Source organism: Argiope bruennichi, chromosome X1 (assembly GCF_947563725.1).
Source record: "Argiope bruennichi chromosome X1, qqArgBrue1.1, whole genome shotgun sequence".
In the NCBI taxonomy this organism is placed as follows: Eukaryota; Metazoa; Arthropoda; class Arachnida; order Araneae; family Araneidae; genus Argiope; species Argiope bruennichi.
In genome coordinates, this window is record NC_079162.1 from 126,868,724 (window position 1) to 126,890,160 (window position 21,437).

The window sequence follows — 21,437 nt, forward strand, 5'->3', positions numbered from 1 at the left end:
CGAATTATAACAACATTAAAATTATTTGTGAATAATATTGTTGGTCTATCCAACTTCATTAGCTCATTCATAAAATCTTTAAAGTCCATTGCAATGAAGAAAAGAAAGATTCAGTTAAGAATTTGTTTTAATTTTCAGTTAAGAAATCTTCGCACACAGAACTCATATTCTTATGCCAAATTTGCAGAACTATACTTTGTCTGCGGCATGTTCTAAAATCCGAATAATGCGACTGCCAGATGTAATTACTCCATTTCTAGAACTTCCACTTTATAAATCGTTCTAAAAAAATGATTTTTTCTAGACGATTGACAGTTAATAAAATAAGAGGAAATCTAGATTGGAAATTTTATTTTTTACATCGGTCAAATATGAATGGTTTCAGAATTCAAATATAATATCCAGATAGAGAAGAAATGCACTTCAATCATTAAAATTTGATATTTAGAAATTTATAACAATCCGACATCTGAATTTTCACATTTCTTTTAAATATAGGAAACAATTACAATATTATTACTAAACATGTACACATATATTTTAAACAGCACTTTATATCGGCCAAATTTTATGGGAGGAAAATATGGCTGAGGTGTACAAAATTTGACTATTATTGAATTAGTGGAACAGTTTTAACATGTTATGACACTCGAGGGAATCAAAAGCTTATGGGGCATTTTAATTGGGTTAAAGATCATAGTCAGAACTTTAAACCAATTGTCTTTTGATTTTGGATGAAGAATATCAAGTAGCTCCCAGTAGAAACACTCATATTGGAAAGAATGCAATTATGTTAGACTTTTTTCTTAAGTTCTAAAAAGATGAAATTAAAGACAGTACAGCATTAATAAAATTATTAAGAACCTTGCTATGAATATACATATAAATTATTAAAAAGAATAAATTAAAACCTTAATATTGATCATTTGGGAAATTCGTATTATTTTCTATATTAATATTCTAAGCAATTTCTTTTTAACACGTTCATTGCCGAGCTGAAAATTGGAATTTCGTTTGGTGAGCACTCGCATCAAGCGATATCGCATGATTGACAATTAATGCTTTAAATATGCGGGGAAAAAATGTAAATATTATTCATCCAAAAGCGTAAAGGGATTCATTGCATTAAACCGTTTGAATAACGTTGCATCTGCCGTCAAAGAAAGAAAAAGCATTTCTATAGCAAAAGAACTATAATTGCTCATTAAGTAAATTAAAAAAAAAAAAACATTACAATTGATACAAACTACAATGTTTTTTGCAATTTTATTCTTTCAGAATTTATAAACTGCAAATTTTTGACAACTGTGTATTCCAGATCCCATCCCCATTTCTGCACATAAAATTCATACTTGCTTATCGACGTTTTTCTAAACTACTTTCACATATGTATCGATGCAACTTGAAAGGTTTCACATATTTTGACTCAGAAATTTACAGCCACTTAAAAGACACCTATGTTATCGCCACGTTTTCAAAAGTAATTAGAATTGTAGTTAAAAAATACTAAAGTCAATAACCATGATGGCACAAAAATAAAAGTTCATTCGAGATAAATTGCAAACTTTATTTTGTATAAAATCAACTAATCAAATAATTTCTTTACATACTTCTCATCTTTTATTTTTAACAGAAGTGCTGGATTTCATCCTCAATATGCATCTACACTTCGACAACTTCCAAGCCCAATATTAATCAAAAGAAGTAGCAACAATCCACCAGTATTTACTTTAGCTTAGTAATTGTAGGAGAAAATGAATAATTCTTTTGCGCTCTTTGTATTCTAGTGAAATTGTAGAATATTAAGTTGCCAAAATGCTTTTAATCTAGTATTTATTTAAAATGTTGTTTCAAATAAATTTCTGTAATCAAAAGATGTCTGAATATTTTTTCTTAAACTGTTAAGCGAGTCAAGTGGTTTTCAGTAACTTTATAGAAAAAAAATCTGGCGACTCACCAAATAAATTTCAGTATTCCATAAAACATGACTGATGATTATATTTTCACACACCGGAAAGTAGGTTTTTCAAGACCAAATGCCGATCATAGCATTTTTTCATCTTTTTGAAATTACAAAATTAGCAAATACTAGCTATTGTATAAATATGTTGATAAGAAGGAAATGGTATTTTAACAAATCTATTACAAAAGAAATGTGATCCAGAACACTATTAAGATTAGCATCAATCACAGAGGTCTCGAAATATCATGATGCAGAGCAATACAGGATGCAAAGTAAGCGTTTCTTTTTGGTTCATCCAAATAGAACACAAAACAATTAAATTCAGTTCCTGCTGGGAACTTGTATAGCTGATAATTAAAAAATTGCTACAGATGAATTGAATTAATTCATATGTAATTTCATGAATATGAGTCCAATAATGGGACATATAGGGAGCATTTAAAGTTGGTTATCCATTTTTAATTTATGCCCACATTATGCAAATTAACCATCAAAAAATATTCTTCTATTAGACATTTGACGACTAATAGCTTTATATTTTTCTGTATTAAAATTTGTTCAAAATTCATTTGTAATCTATACTTATATAAAGCTGAATGTGTGTGTGTTGGCGCTCAACAGGCCAGATCGTTCGACTTACAGCTACCAAATTTGGCACATGCATGCATACCTTGGAGGTCGAGAATGTGCAGCTGGGGTCTCTCTTTTTTTTTAATTTTTAATTCGAATTTTAATTGTTAATTAAATACGAACTTTCCCGTCAAAAAATCTTTTCATTTCCCCACCACCAAATGAGTAAGGCTTCAGTTTTTCCTGCGCTAACGAGGATGGGCTTAACATATTTTTGGCCGATTATTTCAAACGATTCTGTTTATTTTCTTAGTGTTTGATGCATTTAAAATCAAGCATTTTTAATTAATGGATCTTTCAGATTCATTCTGAAGTACCTTTGAATTAAAATAAAACATAATAAAGGAAATTAAAAATTTCTAATCTGCGTAGCATTTGCGTAACCATAATAGGCGTTGAAAATTCACGCATGCGCATTGTGTTCTGATTGTTGACAATTCTATTTTCAACGGTTCTGGACTTGGTTTTGAAGGCTTAACGTGTTTCCGACCGATTATTTCAAACGACTCTGTTTATTTTCTTAGAGTTTGATGCATTTAAAACTAAACATTATTAATTAATTGATCTGTTCATGATGAATCTGAGAAAATTTTGTAGAAAACTTCTTGAGATATTACAGAAATTAAGAAAGATAGTGCCCATAAGGTTTAAATACTCATCGACTCTGTTTTCAGTACTCATATTAAAAAAAAATGCTTCGTTTCAGTAAAAATGTTCTTATATTAATTGCAATTTAACCATTTCCACTTTAATTTAAACCATAAATTCTACAGGAGCTAATAGAAAATTAGAGAGATACATATTGCGTTATGGCTGAAGGCCTTTATAATATTATGAATGAATTATATGACTATCAAAATTTGAAGCTTTAACATATTTTGATGAAGCTATTAAAATAGGAGTTACATAAAATATTTAATTATTAAAATTTTAACGAGCATCAAGATTGGCGAACAGGCTGGTCGCCAAAGGCGGCTAGTAAGAAATAAAACTGCATGACTTAAATCTTTTCCTTGTTTACCAAAGAACAAATTTCAAAACAGGAAATAATCTAGATGCTCTAAAATACTATGCAATCAAGAAACTCTGATGCATTTTTAAAATTGCAAATTAAAATTCTTTAATAGTGTAATAGAAATATCTTTGTTTGTTATTAAATGTCTCGAATATATTTTTTTCTGGCTCTTGCCACTACTTTTTCATAACAATATATCACCATGCTATGTCACTTCAATTAACATAAGTTATGCAAATCGTAAAACGTACCAGAGAATAACAAATGTATAAAAGATTATATTTGTAAATATGTTTAATACCTTAATTTGAAAATATAAATGCCTTTATATAAGTCTATAAGCGGCCCCACCTCAGTACCAAGTGTATTCAATATACTATGGAAAACTGGCAGCATATAGAAAGTCATGTACACAGGAAAAAATGCAATCCATATAGCACAAGAATTTTTGATAAACAATTTTATTAACATAGTAAGGAGAAAAAGAAAAACAATAAAGTAATAATAATTCAAAATACAAAACAGCAAATACAAATTTAAAAATCCAAACGTCTAGCAACATCACCAAGTCTTGAAGCTGATCCTATATTGGGATATGGTAAAGGACTTGGGAGTACATGGCGTGGCTGTAAAACACATAAAAGTAAGTGGAATGCTCAAATGTACTTTAAAAAATTATCAGCATACACTACTTAGTTATAATGTATACCTTAATAAGCTATAAATTTGTATTTTAATATATTATTCATCGAATTACAAGCAGCAGCTAGCCAATATATGTTAAATAATGATTTGAAAAGGCAGTCATTGGAGTTCTTTAGTAATTTTTATTCCTCATAATTTCCAAGAAATAACCCAATTTTTAGTTTTTTTATCAAAATATCTTTATCCATGCAGCATAGAGCAGTATAGCAAAACGAATAAGAAGGCAGAAACCAGGAAAAGGCGAAAAGTTAAAGTTACAGTAAAGCCGGAATTCGAGTGATTAGAAAATTATTTTTAGAACATAGCTAATTTAAAATTATTGAATATATTTAAATACATTGGTTAGTGGATATTATAAATGGTACAAAAAATAGATGTGGAAGTGCTAGCATTATTACATTATACAAGAATGAACAATATTAGATAGCCTGAGGTATTTCTAAATTTTTCTGGTAAATTATTTAACAACGAAAAAACACAATCGATGATGACCGGTCTACCCTACAGGGTGCAAGACATAAAGGGTAGCCGGGGAAAGAACCGAAGCCGCGGCACAACAACCTACTTGCACTATTTATTAAATTACTAAATAAATAAATTAAAGTCAGAACATGGATGGAAATAAAGTAGAGATATAAAAATTCTAACAAAAAAGAAGGTATAGGTACATAAACAATAACCCAAGCTGAGATAGCCATAAACAGCTACTTCGATCCGCCCGAAGGCACAAGGATAAATCTGAATGTACGGACGCCTAAGGTTGAGTCTTAAAGGCTACGGTACAACCTCTCCCGTAGCCCCTCAGTAGGGGATAGCTGACTCAACAACACCACTTCTGTACTCACCAGGGAGGCAAGAACCAACTACCATACTGAAAATTATCGGAATCATGTAAAGATAATCTGAGTAGGTAATCTATAAACCCCAAGAGAATAACATCTTCATATCATTTTTTATTCTTTCTGACGAAAGCACACTTTTGTACCACATACAGTTTTGCATCGTCATGATGAAAAACGCCATCTCGTCAATTCACCAATTCTTACGGCTGTTTTTTTCCCTATAACGACCTTTAGTTTATTGATTGCAATATTTGGCAGAATTAATGGCTTCAGCTTGAAGAAGGAGTTGCAGAAAACTAAATTTTTCTAGTCTTACGAAATGACCAAAATTTTCTTCGAGTGAAATCCAGACCTCGCGATAATTGGAGGTGTGTTGTCTTAAGATCAAGTGAATTTTCAGTACACATTTTGATATAAAATCTAAGACTCGTCTCCTGAAACAAACCTTTTTAAGAAAGGATCTCTTACATGTCGGCGGAGAAGCAAATTGTACACAGAGACACGGTTCATGAGGTTAGTTTCCCTCAATCGATAAGAAATCCAAACTTTCACATCAATTGACATATTCTATCCTGATCAGATTAATATGTACAGTTTTCCAGTAAATGTGAACGCTACCTCGATCACACTATATCAGGGATTTTCAGAGAGTATAGCCTCAATAAGGTTTGTATCGTCATTGCTGTGAGGCCGTTGCAGTTTTTATTCTTCAAGTAAAAACTGCAAGCTCTAGATTTTTTAAACCAGGTGCAGGTTATTATAAAAGCTGTAGCACCACTTCCATAAACAGTGCAAATTTAATCTGCTTTTTAAAGCACATGCACATACAATATTTTATATATAAAAGTACTTATTTATAAAATACATTAGAGAAATTCCTTTTATCAATAGTTTCACTTTTCCATAATAATGAGAATATCAGTTGTACAAAACAATTTTTTAATTTCGTTTCTTCGTTTTCGTTTAAAAATCACTGCCTGTGGTAATAAAATTTTAGCATAACGGTAATGATTTATTATAGGTTTCCTCTCAATACAAAGCAGCCCCAGATATTCAGTGGCGTATACATATATTTGGTACCACATATTTATAATTCCGCACAAAATGCCTGGCGCAATTTGGCCAAAAACATCTCTTGCGCCACTAAACTCAACAAACCACCACAACCAACCACACATAATGTCTTGTATCTCTGCATATTCGCCTTTTATAAATTTAAATTTTATTTGAGATAAAAATATGGATAAAAAATACACAAAGCTGGTTTCTTTTTTCATAAATTAGAAATTTTGAGATAACACAAATTTTAAGTAAACTTTATGAGTGGCAATTTCGAGACAAATAAATAAAAGCATTTAAAATATCATCATTACTTTTATTGAACAGGAACAGAATTGCTAAAAATAAATTAATCTTTTTATAAATGGAAATACATTTTTAGCAAATAAAAACTTAACTGTTAATTGTCCTAAACCTTTTTATGCTTCCTAGTATTTGTGTCCTAAATTTGAAACAAATCTATTCAGTGGTTTGGATTTTTGCAACATGTTATAGATTTTAAATTGTATTTATATAGATAAATTATATTTAGGGCCAGTTGTTTATTTTTTCAAGCTCCAATGGGTCATAAGAAAAAAGACAAAAGTAGATAGTAAAATGAATTTATAATTAAAAGTTATGTACAATCATGGTTACTTTTCAGCATAATCGCTATGAAGATTCCGGTATTTGTTCTATCAATGGATCGTATTTCCAATTTCCTCTGTGAAAAACATTGCCACCAGTGATGTGACATTCTCACTAGTCTGGAATTTTTTATTTTTTTATTTTGGCATTCTACTCAATTTTTCTTAATTCCAAAAAGATGAAAATCATTCAGCTCTAAGCTACTTTTTTCATATGGGAGGGGGGGAGGCAAGGACACAAGACTGTTGCAACAGAAGATATGGCTCATCGAACTGATCTAAGACGTTTGGAAGAAACAGAGGATGCTAGAGTTCCAGGCAACGACTCGAAAATTTCGACCGATAGCATGTCAAAATTTTCAACACTAGAGACTGAATGTTTAGACATTTTTGTTCTACACTCTTTTCTTAAAAGAAAACTCAAAAGTTCCTCATTAACTAAAGAGGAGTTTCAAAGGAACGTTAAGGCCCACCTCATATCATTAGAAGAAATATTCTTTGAAGAGGGGATGGGAAACAAATCGCATGGTTCAGATATGAAAAATGCCTGAATTTTCATAGTATCAAAAAGCAATTGTATCAAAAAGTAAACATTTTTATGTAATGGTTTAACTATTTGTAATAAATTCATTTTGTTCCTTATCCTTGACATATTTTACCGGCCTATAGAGCATGGAGGGCTATTGTATTTCAAAAAAACTAGCTTTTGCATATTTTTGCTTTCACTAGCATTCAATATCAAATGTTCAATATAAAATTCTGTTGCCATTTTAAATTAGTTGAATTTAAAAGTAAAATAAGCACTGTTTATTGATCCAATTAATATTTTAATTTAATTTTTATATTTTTCACTTTATGTGAAATTTTTAAAAATTCAGTTTTGATAATTTGCAATACAAAAAATATTTGCAGGAAAATTACTTTAATCAGAAATGTAAACAGAAATTACAACAATGCAATAACTATCTTAAGCATATTCATTGCTATAAAAGAGTTCATTCATCCTCCACTTACTTGTTTTATTTTCGGTCTACACAAAACATGTTTAGAGATACTCTAATTAAATTTCTATTTACCTTCATTACAAATAAAATAATATATACTTTTTAAAATTTATACTTGCCTTCCTTTCAGGCTTTGGCTCCTGTATTTTTAATTCTGGAGTTGAAGGCTCTAAAAATATTAAAATTGCTTTAAAATTTTCGATTTTTTAAAAAAAAAAATATTTACATATGAACATCACATACAAGGGAGAAAAAAAAAAAAAAAAAAAAGGAATTTGTAAGAAAATTTAAATGATTACTTCATCACTTAAATTTTAATATTTATTCTTTCTTCTGTAAACTTTCAGAAAAATAGCTCAACAAACCATTCACCATAAGTTATTAATAATAGGGAATTGATTTTGACATTTACTTGTTTTGTAAATAATACAAAGAGAGTTATATTTTCAGGTATATCTATATAAATCGGTTTATTTAAAATAATTTTCAGCTATCAGATATATCACAGATTCCTTACTGCATTTTCAATCTTATGCTTCTTTCATCTATTCCTAATTAGAACCTTGTACCAAAAACTACGCCTTATCACATTTGGTACAAAACAAAATGCTTTTCTTCAAATAATATTAAGTATATGAGTACACTTTTCTTCAAATAATAGAAATAAAAATTAATTTTTAAAAAATAACTTTTGATCTATCATAGTTTCAGCCATTAATGAATATGCAGAAAAATATAAAAAAATATTCATTTGGTAATTTCCAGTAAGCAGCTTAACATAACATAGGACAAAAAACATTTTGATTTCAACTTTTTTCAAAGTTAAAATTAAGATAAATGTTTATATTGAATGACTTACCAACTTCAACAACTTCTTTTATTGGCTGTTCCTCCCTACAATAGAACAGTAAAAATTTTATTATTGTAATGAAAGATTCAACCAAGAAAAAAAATTGAATTGAAGGATATGAATTTATGAAAAAATTAACAGAACTTTTTTTGAGGAAATGATACAGAGGGAATATCGAATTGAGGAGTCAATGATACATCATTTTCTGCGATTCTAGGCCAGAATTAAGGAAAATATGAAGGAAAATATATGACCAAATCATTTAAGCACAGTCATTAAAATGCTTCGTTGAATGCCAAGACAAAGAATTGGAATCAGGAATTCATCAGAAAATTTAGCTTCAAACTTTAGAAAATTAGTAAAACATATTTCATTTTTCCAAACAAGTAATTAAAAATAATGAAATATTATGGTATTCAATAACTCAGTGTTTGTGCTAGTACTTTTGCAATAAAATCGTCAAAAAATGGGTGACATAAAAAAAAAATTAGCAAAAACACAGAGATATAAGCCTTTTTCCACTGTCTCTTACTAGTACAACATGCCATCTGATCTGCTTCCATTTGAAATTCTCTGTTCAAAGATGTCTAGACAAAGACCTATACGACATGACATAAACATTTTCTATTCATTCTTTTATTTAATCTATCTATGATAATAAACGCAAATGAATATATCTGTTAGCGCTCTATAGGTTAGATCAACCTAAAACTATTAAATTTGGCAAAAGGCATACTTTGAAGGCTGAAAACGTGTATCTCAGATGATTTTTCATATTTAATAAATTAAAAATTTATAAAAGTTTTGTCCTTTCACAGCGATAATTTCGGAAAATATTATTACATTATTTTCCATCTAAATTAATTTTTTTTTATTCTTTAAATATAATTTATAAAAATGCTTTTCATTGTTGTAATGAAAATCAAACTTTGTTCATTATTGATACGAAATTTTATTATATGCTTTTTTTACATAGATGAAAACTAAGGTAGAAAGACGCTGCTTATTTTGGATTTCAGTGAAAGTTTAATTATGAAGCATGCTTTTATTGAAATTTTAAAGATGTCTTGTTATTTGTACTTTAAAAAAAAATGTTTTTAGAAGTAAACAAAAAAAAATTCCATTTTTTCTAATAATATAATTTAATGCAGAAATATTATTGTACATTATCAATGATACATCATTATTCTATTCATTAAAAACTTAACTTCTTTATGGTAGTAAAGAATCACTATTTATTGAATCACTATTCAAAACTGTTAAGATATTCATCATGAAACATTCTATCTACTACTTTTTATGTTTTTAAGAGCATTTTCTGTCACATTTTCACAAGCATGCTATTAGAAAAGCCTAAATTTTAGGTGATATCCCAGATATGTATTGAAACAATTTCTTGCTCATGTGATACACAAGAGGTATACTGCACAAATTAATTTTGGAATCTGTTGCAAATTTTGAAGACAAAACTCTTGTTGCACTTGAGTAATTCTAAGTATACATTCATATTTCATTTTCTTGTTCAGTAATTTCAGTATGAATGGAACTTTAAAAGGAAAAAAATTAGCACCTTAAGTATGATATTTCAATTAAAATAAAAGTTTTCATCACTGCATAGGATATAATAATTTAATAAATAATACATATTATACTTTTTTATCTACACTTTTCATCTTAAGCTATTTATAACAAAAATTCAGATTTTTTAAAATTTGAAAAAAAAAAAAAAAAAAAAAAAAAAAAAAAAAAAAAAACCTTTAATGTAGCAAAAATTTTTAAATTCTAAATTTCACACTAACTTGAGATAATTTAAAATGGAACATTTTTTTTTGAAATAAAAATACTTTTTAAAAGAATCAAAATCTTGTGAACTTATGAATCGAATGCGTAAAAATTAAATATTTCCTTGTATACATTATTTATAGCAACTTTTTTATTTTTCCAAAGGATACTCATTTTCAGAGTAGCTGGAATCAGCAACCAATTCAGTTTCATGAATGCTAGATGTGTCCAATTCAACTAACATAAAGAAAACAAAAAAATTATCACATGTTTAACTAAAATCAAATAATATTCATTGTATATAAAAGCATATTTTAAATATTTATAAAAGGATAATAGCATAAATGGTGTATTTTTTTTTTAAATCAAAGAACCTAATACTAAGCATTTTTGTATAAATGGATGTAAAAAACATGTACAATTGTTTTAAGTTAGTCCAAGAATTCTTTTACCACAAAAAAAAAAAAAAAAGTTTTTAACTTCTGTCATTGAAATGTCAAGAATTTTTTTTAACAATAAAATTATTCAAAAAGCAAAATAACTAGAAACATTTTTTTTACGAAGCATTCCCTTCATATGATTTTAGAGCTTATAGAAGGATTTAAAAAAATCTCACAGTTTTTTTTTAATAATAAAAATGATGCTAGCAATTAAAAATTTAATATAACAAATTATCTTTAAAAATTTTAATAAGCAAGATATTTTTAAAAAAGACAATTATTTTTAATTAAATATCTTTTATAAATGATTTTACGTTCAAATACTTTTTTTAAGTTATTTTCACATAAAATAAAATAAATGAAGATGAAAAATATTTCAGCTGTCCTAGTACCCTTTTAAGAGTTTGCAATTTAAAAAAGAATAACTAACTTAAAATAATGTGCTTCCTCAAATGTATTTCAGTCTAAAAATGATAAATGTCATATGTATCCTGTGTTAAAATTTCCATAACAATCCTGATATCATGGAAACCTTTTTGTTCAGTCAGTAACGTTTCTTAGATAATATATAAATAATAACAAGAACAAATATTTTAAAGTTTAAAAACTGTTAAAATGCTTCAAAAACAGGAATTAAATTTTATAACAAAAAATAAAACAATAAAATTAGCAAACACTCTTCTTTATTTCAAATAACATATTATACTAGCTTTCACAAGTAATGAACAAAAACTAAATATTTCTTGAATAAATATAAAAAAATAACAAACATTTCCTTTTTGCTATTGATATCTTAAAACAAAGGAAACTTTTCTTAAAATTGCAACTCAATATATGAAGCTATAATTTTAAGTGATATTATGTTAAAAGAATGACTTACGAGGTTCATAACCATGGTTTTTCAGATGTCTTTCCAAAATTCCTATCTCATCTTCAATATCCAAAGTCAAATCTTCCATGTCATAAAAATAAGATTTCGTTCGCCCAACTTTAGCATTCAATAATGATTTTAATTTTTGACTGTCATGCTAAAGAATATAAAGGAAAACAGATTACATGAATTTTAAAAACTTCAATTAAGTTCAATAACATTTCGGTTTAAAATAAACTTTTATCAAGAACCATAGCAGTACTATAAAAATATAGATTTTGCATAAATGTTCTTGCTTGATGATTAAGTTAGTTTTAAATTCACTGCATCTAACTGAGACATCACTCACAAGAAAATATAAGTTCAAAGCTTTTTTAAAGAAAATATGTCACAATTTAACATTTAGATCTTGAAACAGCTGTTTTTATGAATGAATAGGATATGTCTTCCATGTTTTTGTGGTGTTCTGCAAATGCTTTGATGTCAACAGATTCTACTGATCATCCTATGTGGCACAATTTACCAATTTGTGCAGTTCTATTTATACACCAATTTTTTTTTATTTCGTCCTTAACATGAATATTTTAAATATGACATTTTGATAAAAATATCAATTTTTTTTAGTTATTTCTATATTTGTGCATTAATTGTGCAAGTTGTATAACTTTTACTTCTTTAGTATATTTAAAAATTAATTTCAAGTGTTAATTACCAATTAAAATCAAAATATGGAGGACGATACAAATGTATTAACACTAGAAAAACAGCATTCTCTGTATATCTAGAAAGACGAGGAGCAGTCATTTTGACTACTCTTCTCAAATTTCTAACCTACATTTTCCAACAAAACATAAAGTGTTTATTTTTTTTCTAAAAGAAGAAATAATATATTTAATTATTCAATTTTATACTTTAATCCTATTTTCTTCATTGGTATGCTATTAAGCTAAGAATTTTGCTTGAATGCAATTCTCTCTTTTTAGAATTTTAATTATGTGGATAATTCATATATTTCACAGTATCAAAGAGAGTTTTTACTCTATAACCGTTTGGCTAATTATAATGACACACACACACACACACACACACACACAAAAAAATTGTCAGTTCTTGATATTTCTTCTAATATTAAGAAATGACTCTGCCAAGCTAGACGATACATGTACTCCAATGATTTCATCAATGGATCTATCTGCATATTTTTCTAAATATGGAAAAGCCTTTAATAAATATTTTGCCTGAATGTAAGGAGCTATTTTAAATCTAATCCTGAAATTATGTAGTTTTTGCATTCTGTATTATATAAATGAACCGAATAATTTTAAACGAAATAGTTGTTTAACTACAGTTATGTTTCGACCTGCTTTGTAAGAAATAAATAAATTTTTATTAAATATGTTTCAGATCTCTGTTACTAGAATAAATTGATCAGTTTAAAAACTTCAGATTTGAGATCATACCAAAAATACTTCAGGATTTCTTTGAATCAATTATGAGTCAACCCAATGCCACACACCACAGACTGCTTTTAAATATACCTTTAGAAATAAAAGCATTTAATTTGTCAAAAAATATACACCAATGTGGATCCTGTTGTTGCTTCATAATTTCATTCATTTTGAAAGAGAGAGATGTTCTTGGGTTTTTTTCCCAGTACTTTACTTAATTTTTGAGTCAACTTTATCCTACTTTACTGAATTTTTAATATAACTTTATCCTACTTTACTTAATTTTTGAGCCAACTTTATCCTTACATTCAAGTCGTTTCTAGTAAAGCATTTGCAGGTAGGATTTTGGTATTTAACAATGATTTTCTTCATTTTCTAATTCAGAAAAGAAATCGTTTTATCTGATTTCTGTAAAAATGAGAATTTAGTCAACGAAATTATTCAGCATATTTGTCAAAAATATATTCATCTTGAGATAAGTAAGATTTTAGATCCGAAACAGAATTAGTTTCACATAAATTCTGCAACATTTGTAAAGTTTTTTTCTTCTTTTTTTTTTCTGATAGATTTCTTTTACTAAAGGTTCTTTGTGATATTTTAATGGAAAATATATGTTGAAAAGGTGTAGGAAATAAAAATAAAAATCATTGAAAAAATGAATATCAGCCATTCCAATAAACTAGATATTTTCAACCACAAAACAAAATGTAGATAACCAGCATGTATTTTTTACTATCTCATCATCTCTATTTATTTATAACTTTTCCTATCAAATTATAATTATTGTGCAATATTTTTTTAGCAGTCAAAATGACCACAGTGTGTTTTCTAGTCATACACATTTATAGCGGCAATAATAGTGATGAGCAAAAACAAATAATTTTTTCTCAACATATTCTTCATGCATAATTAAAAAAAGTTAATGAACAAATAAAACATTGAAGAATAAACAAGGAAAATATGAACATTTAGTATTTTTTTGTGGTCAAATTAAACACTCCTGTCTTTCTAGTATTTAATTTTAATATAGACTATTTGAATTTGGAAAAATTTCATTATTTTTCTCTTTATGATTTTATTTTATTTTATACTATACCACTGCAAATAAATTAAACTCCACTGACTAAGTAATAATACATAATACTACCCTGACATGAGTAACTACCCTAAGAATAAAAAAAGTCAGAAAATTGAAACAGAAATAGTAACAAGTCATTTCTTTAAAACTTTAATTTTTATATAGATTTGCCAGAAGAAAGAAATTTTAAGATCTCCTTCATTATTTAAAATGCTTGAAGCAGCACTTAGCAAAAACAGACAACACTTTAATTATTTTTCCTTCCTTAATTTTCTGGGTGAAAAAATTCTGACGATGAATTCAATATAACAGAGTCTCAATTATCTGACATAAACATGATTTGCCAACATTGGGAAAGGTTGGATAGTATGGGAAGAAAAGTAAAATATTCTTTTAGCAAAATGTACCAAGTACTATGCATAATATTTTTCAAAATATACTGCATTTCAAGATAGGAAGCGAAGTTGTGCAAGCAACAACAGGATTCATAATCAAATTTTATCTTAAATAATAACTTTATCAGCACATCTTACGCGCCTTTAGAAAAAAATAAGAACCAATGTTAAGATAGAGTTTTTAATTATAGAACTATATGCTATAAGATGAACAAAGTTAGGCATTAATTAACCAAGTAACCAATTTTAAACATAAAACACCCCCAATATTTGCTAAATATGTTTCATCAAAATTTAAACTAAATTATTAAAAATGTTTTTCATGTAAGTTTTGTTTGAAAAATTTTATTGGAGCACTTTTATCAAATATCTCAAATTTGTTCCTTCATACAGTTAATATTATTAAGAAAAATACTTATACTGCTACTACTTCATTAGCATTTCAATTCCTTGAAAAAAATATCTCAAACATTAATATAGTTTGGATATAAAATTCATGATAATTTTTTTAAATATATTAAAAAAAATGAGTTTCTTGTTTTTAAAAAAAGATTTCAAAATTATTTCAATTTGTTTTATTTTTTTTACTATCAGCTTTTCCTAATTTATTAGATTTAGATATGATGAACAAGTGAAATAGCTTTATATTCAATATCAGCAATTTCTTTTTCTAAAAGAAACACCATTTTTGGTAAAAGCATCAAGAAATCAGATTACTATTTTATTTATGTAATTGGCAGCTATTAATTCAGCCATCTGTTCTTCAAAAAATGTGCAATATTTTGAATGTTGATGGTATTCTCAATTCCTTAGTAGGGTTTACTGAGTGGATTCTTCCAAACTAGTTTACGCTGCATAGACTATACATTGTGAAACAAGATATATCATTTAAATCTTGCTCAATAATGTTTCTATCGATGAATCCTCTTTCATCAGAAGTTTTTTCATGAGAAATATCAAAACAATTTTTCTTCTCGGCTTTGTAAATTTATTGTCCTCGAGTAAAAGATAAAATCTCACCCAACCACATTTTCCTAATATTAAAAATTCTGAAATTGAGTAAAAATGATTTGACTATCATCTATACTCTCTATAAAATAAAGTTATGTACTCCATGAGATCAGCATCACATTCATTTTCATCTTTCTAATGTAAAAGCAACACAGAACATAATTGATCTTTTTTTTAAAAAACAAATTTTTTTACTGATGCATAATTGTGCTAGAGATCTATTCATTATGCATTCCAATATTTTCAAAATGAGCTATTTGTATTCTTGCTTAAAATGCATATAACTTTATCAGACCTTTTTTTTTTTTTTTTTTTCTTTCCTGGAAGGTAACGCTTTTAATAATTTATCTTCTCTTATACATGCACTCACTTAATCAGTTACAGAACATGTCACATTATAAGGAAAATTAAACTGGCATAGCTATTTAGTGAAGAATAATTTTACCCAAACAATTGTTCTTTCAAAACTTCAAAATAATAATAATTATTATTATTAAATCATTATTTTACTATCAATGCACAAAAAGGCAAAAGTGGGTCATCACTTTAATATATATGAAGAAATGACTTAATATGATCTGCAATTCATGTAACAGCAGCAATAACAATTTCTCTGAAACTTTCTAGCATACTTCATAATAAAAATGTTATAACCCCTCCTTCTAGTATAAAAATAAAGGACACTGGGAGAAGCCATGAATGCTACAAGCATTCAAATTTATATTTTCACAGTCAATACATGAATGTTTTCTGCTTTGCAGTATAAAATAAAGAAAACCAAGTATGCATTTTGTAAATTTTTTGGCTAGCCAAATGATTAAGAGCTATAATTTTAGCAACAAGATGGTTTACCAAATTTTATTTATCTAATCTGTTGCATCTTTGAGTTATCATGTTTATATGCATGCAAATGTACAGATCAACAGATGGTCAAATCTTAAAAGGGTTTTATTTATTGTTTTGTTTTAAAAAGAGTATTGTTTTGAAAAGAGTAAAAGAGTTTTAAAAAGAGTAATTAATTAATCATTAATTATTTTAATTATTTATTAATTAATTATTTTAAAGGGTTTTGTTTTAAAAATTGATATTGATAGATACTTTCAATCTTAAAAGTGTGTACGAAATTTTGCAATACATATCTTACCATTTTGAAGTTGTATTCGCTTGCACTTGGACAGACAAACAAACAAACAAAAACAAAAAAACACCTCTGAAAGGATTTCAATCGAAATTTGTCAGAAATCCGCAAATTTGGTGTTAAGGTAACATACCAAATTTCATCTGTCCATTTCACAGAGTTTTCAAGCTACCATGTTCATTTACAGATGCAGATCCTTAAACTTTTTTTTTTGGAGTCTGAATTGTGGAAATACAACAAAATTTTGAGCTTCAATTTTTTGACAATTATGATTCTTTCTTTAAAAACTTCATATATGAGAAAGTAGAAAAGGAATTTTATTGGAATTTATTTATTTTTCATATCTTGAGCAAGTATAAAAAGTAAAGACCTACAAGTAACTTGTACAGACTTGTAATAAGAACATTTTGGTTTACTTTTATTTTTAGAAAGTTTTGAACGACTCAGTGTATGTCCTATCGAAAGTCCACAGTGAATTAAACAAATATTTTAAATCTACATATTATTAAAAAGTTCTAAAATGTTTCATGTGTAAAAATTTCTTGCAGTACAAACTTTAAAATAAATTGCAATTGATGATTTTCTAAATGATGTTGAAATATAGCTAATAAATGAACAACAACAAATCATAATAACCAGTGTAAAAAAGGATACAAAGGATTTGCTGAAATTGTTGCTGTTAAAAACAAACTTGCATGGTTTTTACATGAATACATAAATTTATTTAATTTTTTTTTTTTTCCTCCCTACCAAAATAAGCAAAAGGAAGTGAAAGAAAATACAAGTAAATAAACGAAAGAAATATATTTTCTCCTTATTGTCAGCATTTCCCTAAATTGAGATGAAACCTTTTCCAGACTTGAATTCATTGAGATCCTTTTAGAGGTGAAAATCAGACATCACAAAAAAAAAAAAAAAAAAAAAAAAATCAGTCTTATAATCAGGGAGATCTGGCAAGATTCTATAATGTGGAGAAGTTTTATTATTTTTTTCCCTCAGAAAAAAACAACAAGCACCTGGACAAAACATTTTTAAGGTCCTTATATAAGGACCATTAATAAGTAGTTTCTATGGGCTTTTAATGCATCCTGAGAAAACTAATGATCTAGAGATATCTTCATAAGAAACATTTAAAAGAAAAGCATTAAAATTAATCTATAAGGGCAAAGCAGATTTTTCATGAATACATGTGATTCTAACTGCTATATCATACAATTTCATTAAAAGCATTATGTCTATATTTGAAATTTTTCATGGTTTAATGTACTCAAAGTTCCCTGAATAGCATTTATTTTCAGTTTTTAAGAATCATTTTAATATAGCTAACATTATTTAGTTTTTCTTTAAGCTCATCCACCGAAACAACAGTTTCTTCCTTTGAACCACAATAATACAACAGTTGAAATAAAAAATGCTAATGAAATGCCAACTGATAAAAGCACATATAGAAAGATTAATAATAACATCTAATCAGCAACACATCAGATTCACTCTCGCCAGTGAACATTGATTGGGAGCTTCGGAAAACTGTGGAAAAAATTAACAGATATCAAAGAACCCTGAAAAATCACAAATGAGGCAAAAGAGAGCAAAATGCACTGGACTCAAGGTGTGTACAGGCTGTTGGAACGAGGCTTTAAATGCTAAGTCCAACATCAATGATGACTCTTTTCAATTGGCACGCAGTTTTGTATGTTTTCTTCTTTTAGCATGACTTGCAATTACATATTTTCCCATGTTACTTAAGCTTATTATCTTCTTAAGCAAGCAGTATGAAATAAATGGATAATGCTTAACTTCTCGAATCCATCCAAAATCAAGATTGTTTTTTTATACATCCAATTCATTTTAAATATGGATTTTGAGCAGCTCATTGTTTAAAAAAAATCTCTAATCTCGTTTAAATAAGCTCACAGTTTCAAATATAATAAACAAATCATTAAAAAAACACAAATATGGTAAACCTAACACTACCGACTGTTATTATTCTTGCTAGTGAAATGTATTCTACTCTTTGATGCAGTTACAGAAGTCTCATGCTTGTTCATAAGCTACAATTCAGGAATCTTACAGAAAAGAACAACTGTATCGCAGATCGAAACTGGATTAATCTACGCAGAAAAAAGGACAGACTATGACTATGATCTTTTATTCTTGCAATCTTTTAGAGATCAGCATTTTTTAGATTGGGGAAAAATAACAAAGAAATTTAAAATCCTCTGTATTTTCCCAGTTTTTACAAAAATTTTCAAATTTCCCTGGTTCTTCCGATGACGTGGCAACCCTGTTAATAGTACGGTTTACAATATTGTGCAAACTTAACACTATCAATAAATTATTTTAAATGAAAACAATTGTACTTGACTCAGCTTTTAATTTAATCAAATAAATTAAAATCCACAATTTAAGAACAAAATTTAACATATTTTTAGACTAACAAAAATGATAGCGTGCAATTTGAATATTCCTGAAAAATAAATTCGAAAAAGGAAAAGATTATATTCCGAAATAGCAGAAGATGATGTTATAGAAAACCCGATATAGAAATTTAGACATTTTTTAACAATGAAGTAGATACTTTTATTGTACAGATAGAAGATAGATTTGAAAGTATTATAAATTAATCATTGCTATAAGACATTTAAAAAAACATGAATTAGAAAAATGCTTCCAAAACTTTGTAAAGTTTTATAACAAAGATGTAGATTTAAACCTATCCAGGAAATTGGTTTGCTATGGAATTTGATTTCAAACAAAAGTATAAATAACGTACAAGACATGCTGCAATATCTACAAAATAATAAATCTAATGAATTATTTCTAAATATTTTGTGTTAAAACTTTTTTTCTGTTACCAGTTACTATATTCAATTCCTTCTTTATGTTGCCATTTATTACTGAGTGCTTTTTTTAACAAATTAAAGTTAATAAAGAATTGCAATTGGTCAAGCATGTGTGCAGAATACTTAAATGCACTTGATACATAAAGCACCAAAAAAATAATTAATTTTTCTAAGGTAATTAATAGAAAAAACAAAATCATGCATTAAATAAAAATGCAATAACGTATGCTTGTGTTTATAATGTTTTTCTTTTTTTTTTACTTTACAATAAATTTATAGCCCCAAATAGTTTCTTGAATCAGCTCCTTTATAGAGAAGGCTGGCTCATTTTCTTTTGTCACAGGTTGTTATATATATATATACATAAAAAATGTGGGTAATTTTCTAAAACTTTATTTACATGAAATTTTTATGAGAGATCAACTATTAGTAATTATTACATGTATAAAACAATGAATGTTGTGACTTTTTATAATATACTGTATTTTATATGCATTTTTGGATAATATTCAAAACTATATGACAATCTTAATTTCCATGAAAAAATAATAATCTAAATACAATCAGAAATAGAGCAGATATTATTAAAATGCAAATATTTTTTGGGACCAAATTAAAATAAAACTCTGCTGATACAGGAGTAATAGAGTAGATTGTTTAGTGTTTAAATTTGCTGAAAATTACATCAATAAAAACTCACTCATGCATACATCTGAAACTAGTTTATGTTAGGAAGTTGACTATCCTTGAGAAGTCAATGATGATTTTAGTGATAAGGTCAGTAGTGCCAAACTTTTATCTCACCAAGTGAGTTAAGTGTCACCACTTGGGTGACACTTAAACTCAGTAGTCCTTTATTTTCTACTTTTAGCTATAAGACAATGGTTAATGACATCAGAAATGATTTGTGCCTAAATTTAAAGAACATTTATCATAGGTTATTTCTTCTTTACAGTATTGGGCAGAATGAAAAAGTTATTTAACATATTTATACTCAACATTCAGATCTTTTAAATGAGTAAAACACAAAATTTTATTTTTAAAAATGCGTATTCGACTTAATATTCTTTCAACACTCAAAACCTGCTCCTCAAACGTTTAATGGATCACTATAAAGGGAAATCATAAAACATTCGCTAACACAAAATCATGGATTACATCATAAAAATATACATTCAAAACATATAAAGGTGTCAGAATCAGATGCATTCATAAAATTCTTGCCAGAAAAAATGTTTATGTTAATGCATGATTAATCTTGGATAAGCGAAAAATAAAGAATAGAAACAATAAAGTAACACTCACTTGCAAAGAACTAACTTCTTTTTTAATGCTGTGACTCTTCTCAAAGTAAAATAAGGCTTTATTTTCATTTTCTTCAGAATCCAAAGAAATCGCATTAAAAGAGTGTTTCAGATCGCTTACTTCATTTTCAATTTTTTTCACACATTGTTTCAGAGAAGTTAACAAAGGTGTTTTATGTGATCGTTTGGGTACTCCATCTATTCTATCCATTTTAAAATTTCAAAAATTAAGAAATCTATTAACAAACTACAATGAAGTAAATGTTATAAAACAATCTCGCGCGCTTTTCAGATATGATTTACTTTTGTTTTTACATTAGGCTTTTACCACTATAGGACTGTATTTCAATTATGTATGACAATGTTGAATGATAAATATAACTATATTTAAAGACAAATGATTTTTATGTGAGTTACTTATGAACAATTAAAT

General features: G+C 27.3%; 2 protein-coding genes across 2 annotated transcripts in view; one reads left to right on the forward strand and one right to left on the reverse strand.

The window, feature by feature from the left end:
* LOC129959401 (amiloride-sensitive sodium channel subunit gamma-like) overlaps positions 1 to 1,775 on the forward strand; it is a 59,279-nt gene extending 57,504 nt beyond the window's left edge. The window contains exon 13 of the mRNA XM_056072220.1: positions 1,634 to 1,775. Within this exon, the coding sequence (XP_055928195.1) occupies positions 1,634 to 1,739 (106 nt within the window). The 3' untranslated portion in view covers positions 1,740 to 1,775. The remainder of the gene's footprint in view (positions 1 to 1,633) is intronic.
* A 2,323-nt stretch (positions 1,776 to 4,098) lies between these two features.
* Positions 4,099 to 21,297, reverse strand: LOC129958997 (uncharacterized). The gene is made up of 7 exons (XM_056071764.1): positions 21,006 to 21,297; positions 11,797 to 11,944; positions 10,647 to 10,713; positions 8,839 to 8,907; positions 8,704 to 8,738; positions 7,964 to 8,013; positions 4,099 to 4,234 (listed from the first exon to the last, which is right to left on the reverse strand). The coding sequence occupies exons 1-7, from the start codon at positions 21,213 to 21,215 to the stop codon at positions 4,145 to 4,147; spliced, it is 669 nt and encodes a 222-aa protein (XP_055927739.1). The 5' UTR covers positions 21,216 to 21,297; the 3' UTR covers positions 4,099 to 4,144.
* Between the last annotated feature and the right edge of the window lie 140 nt (positions 21,298 to 21,437).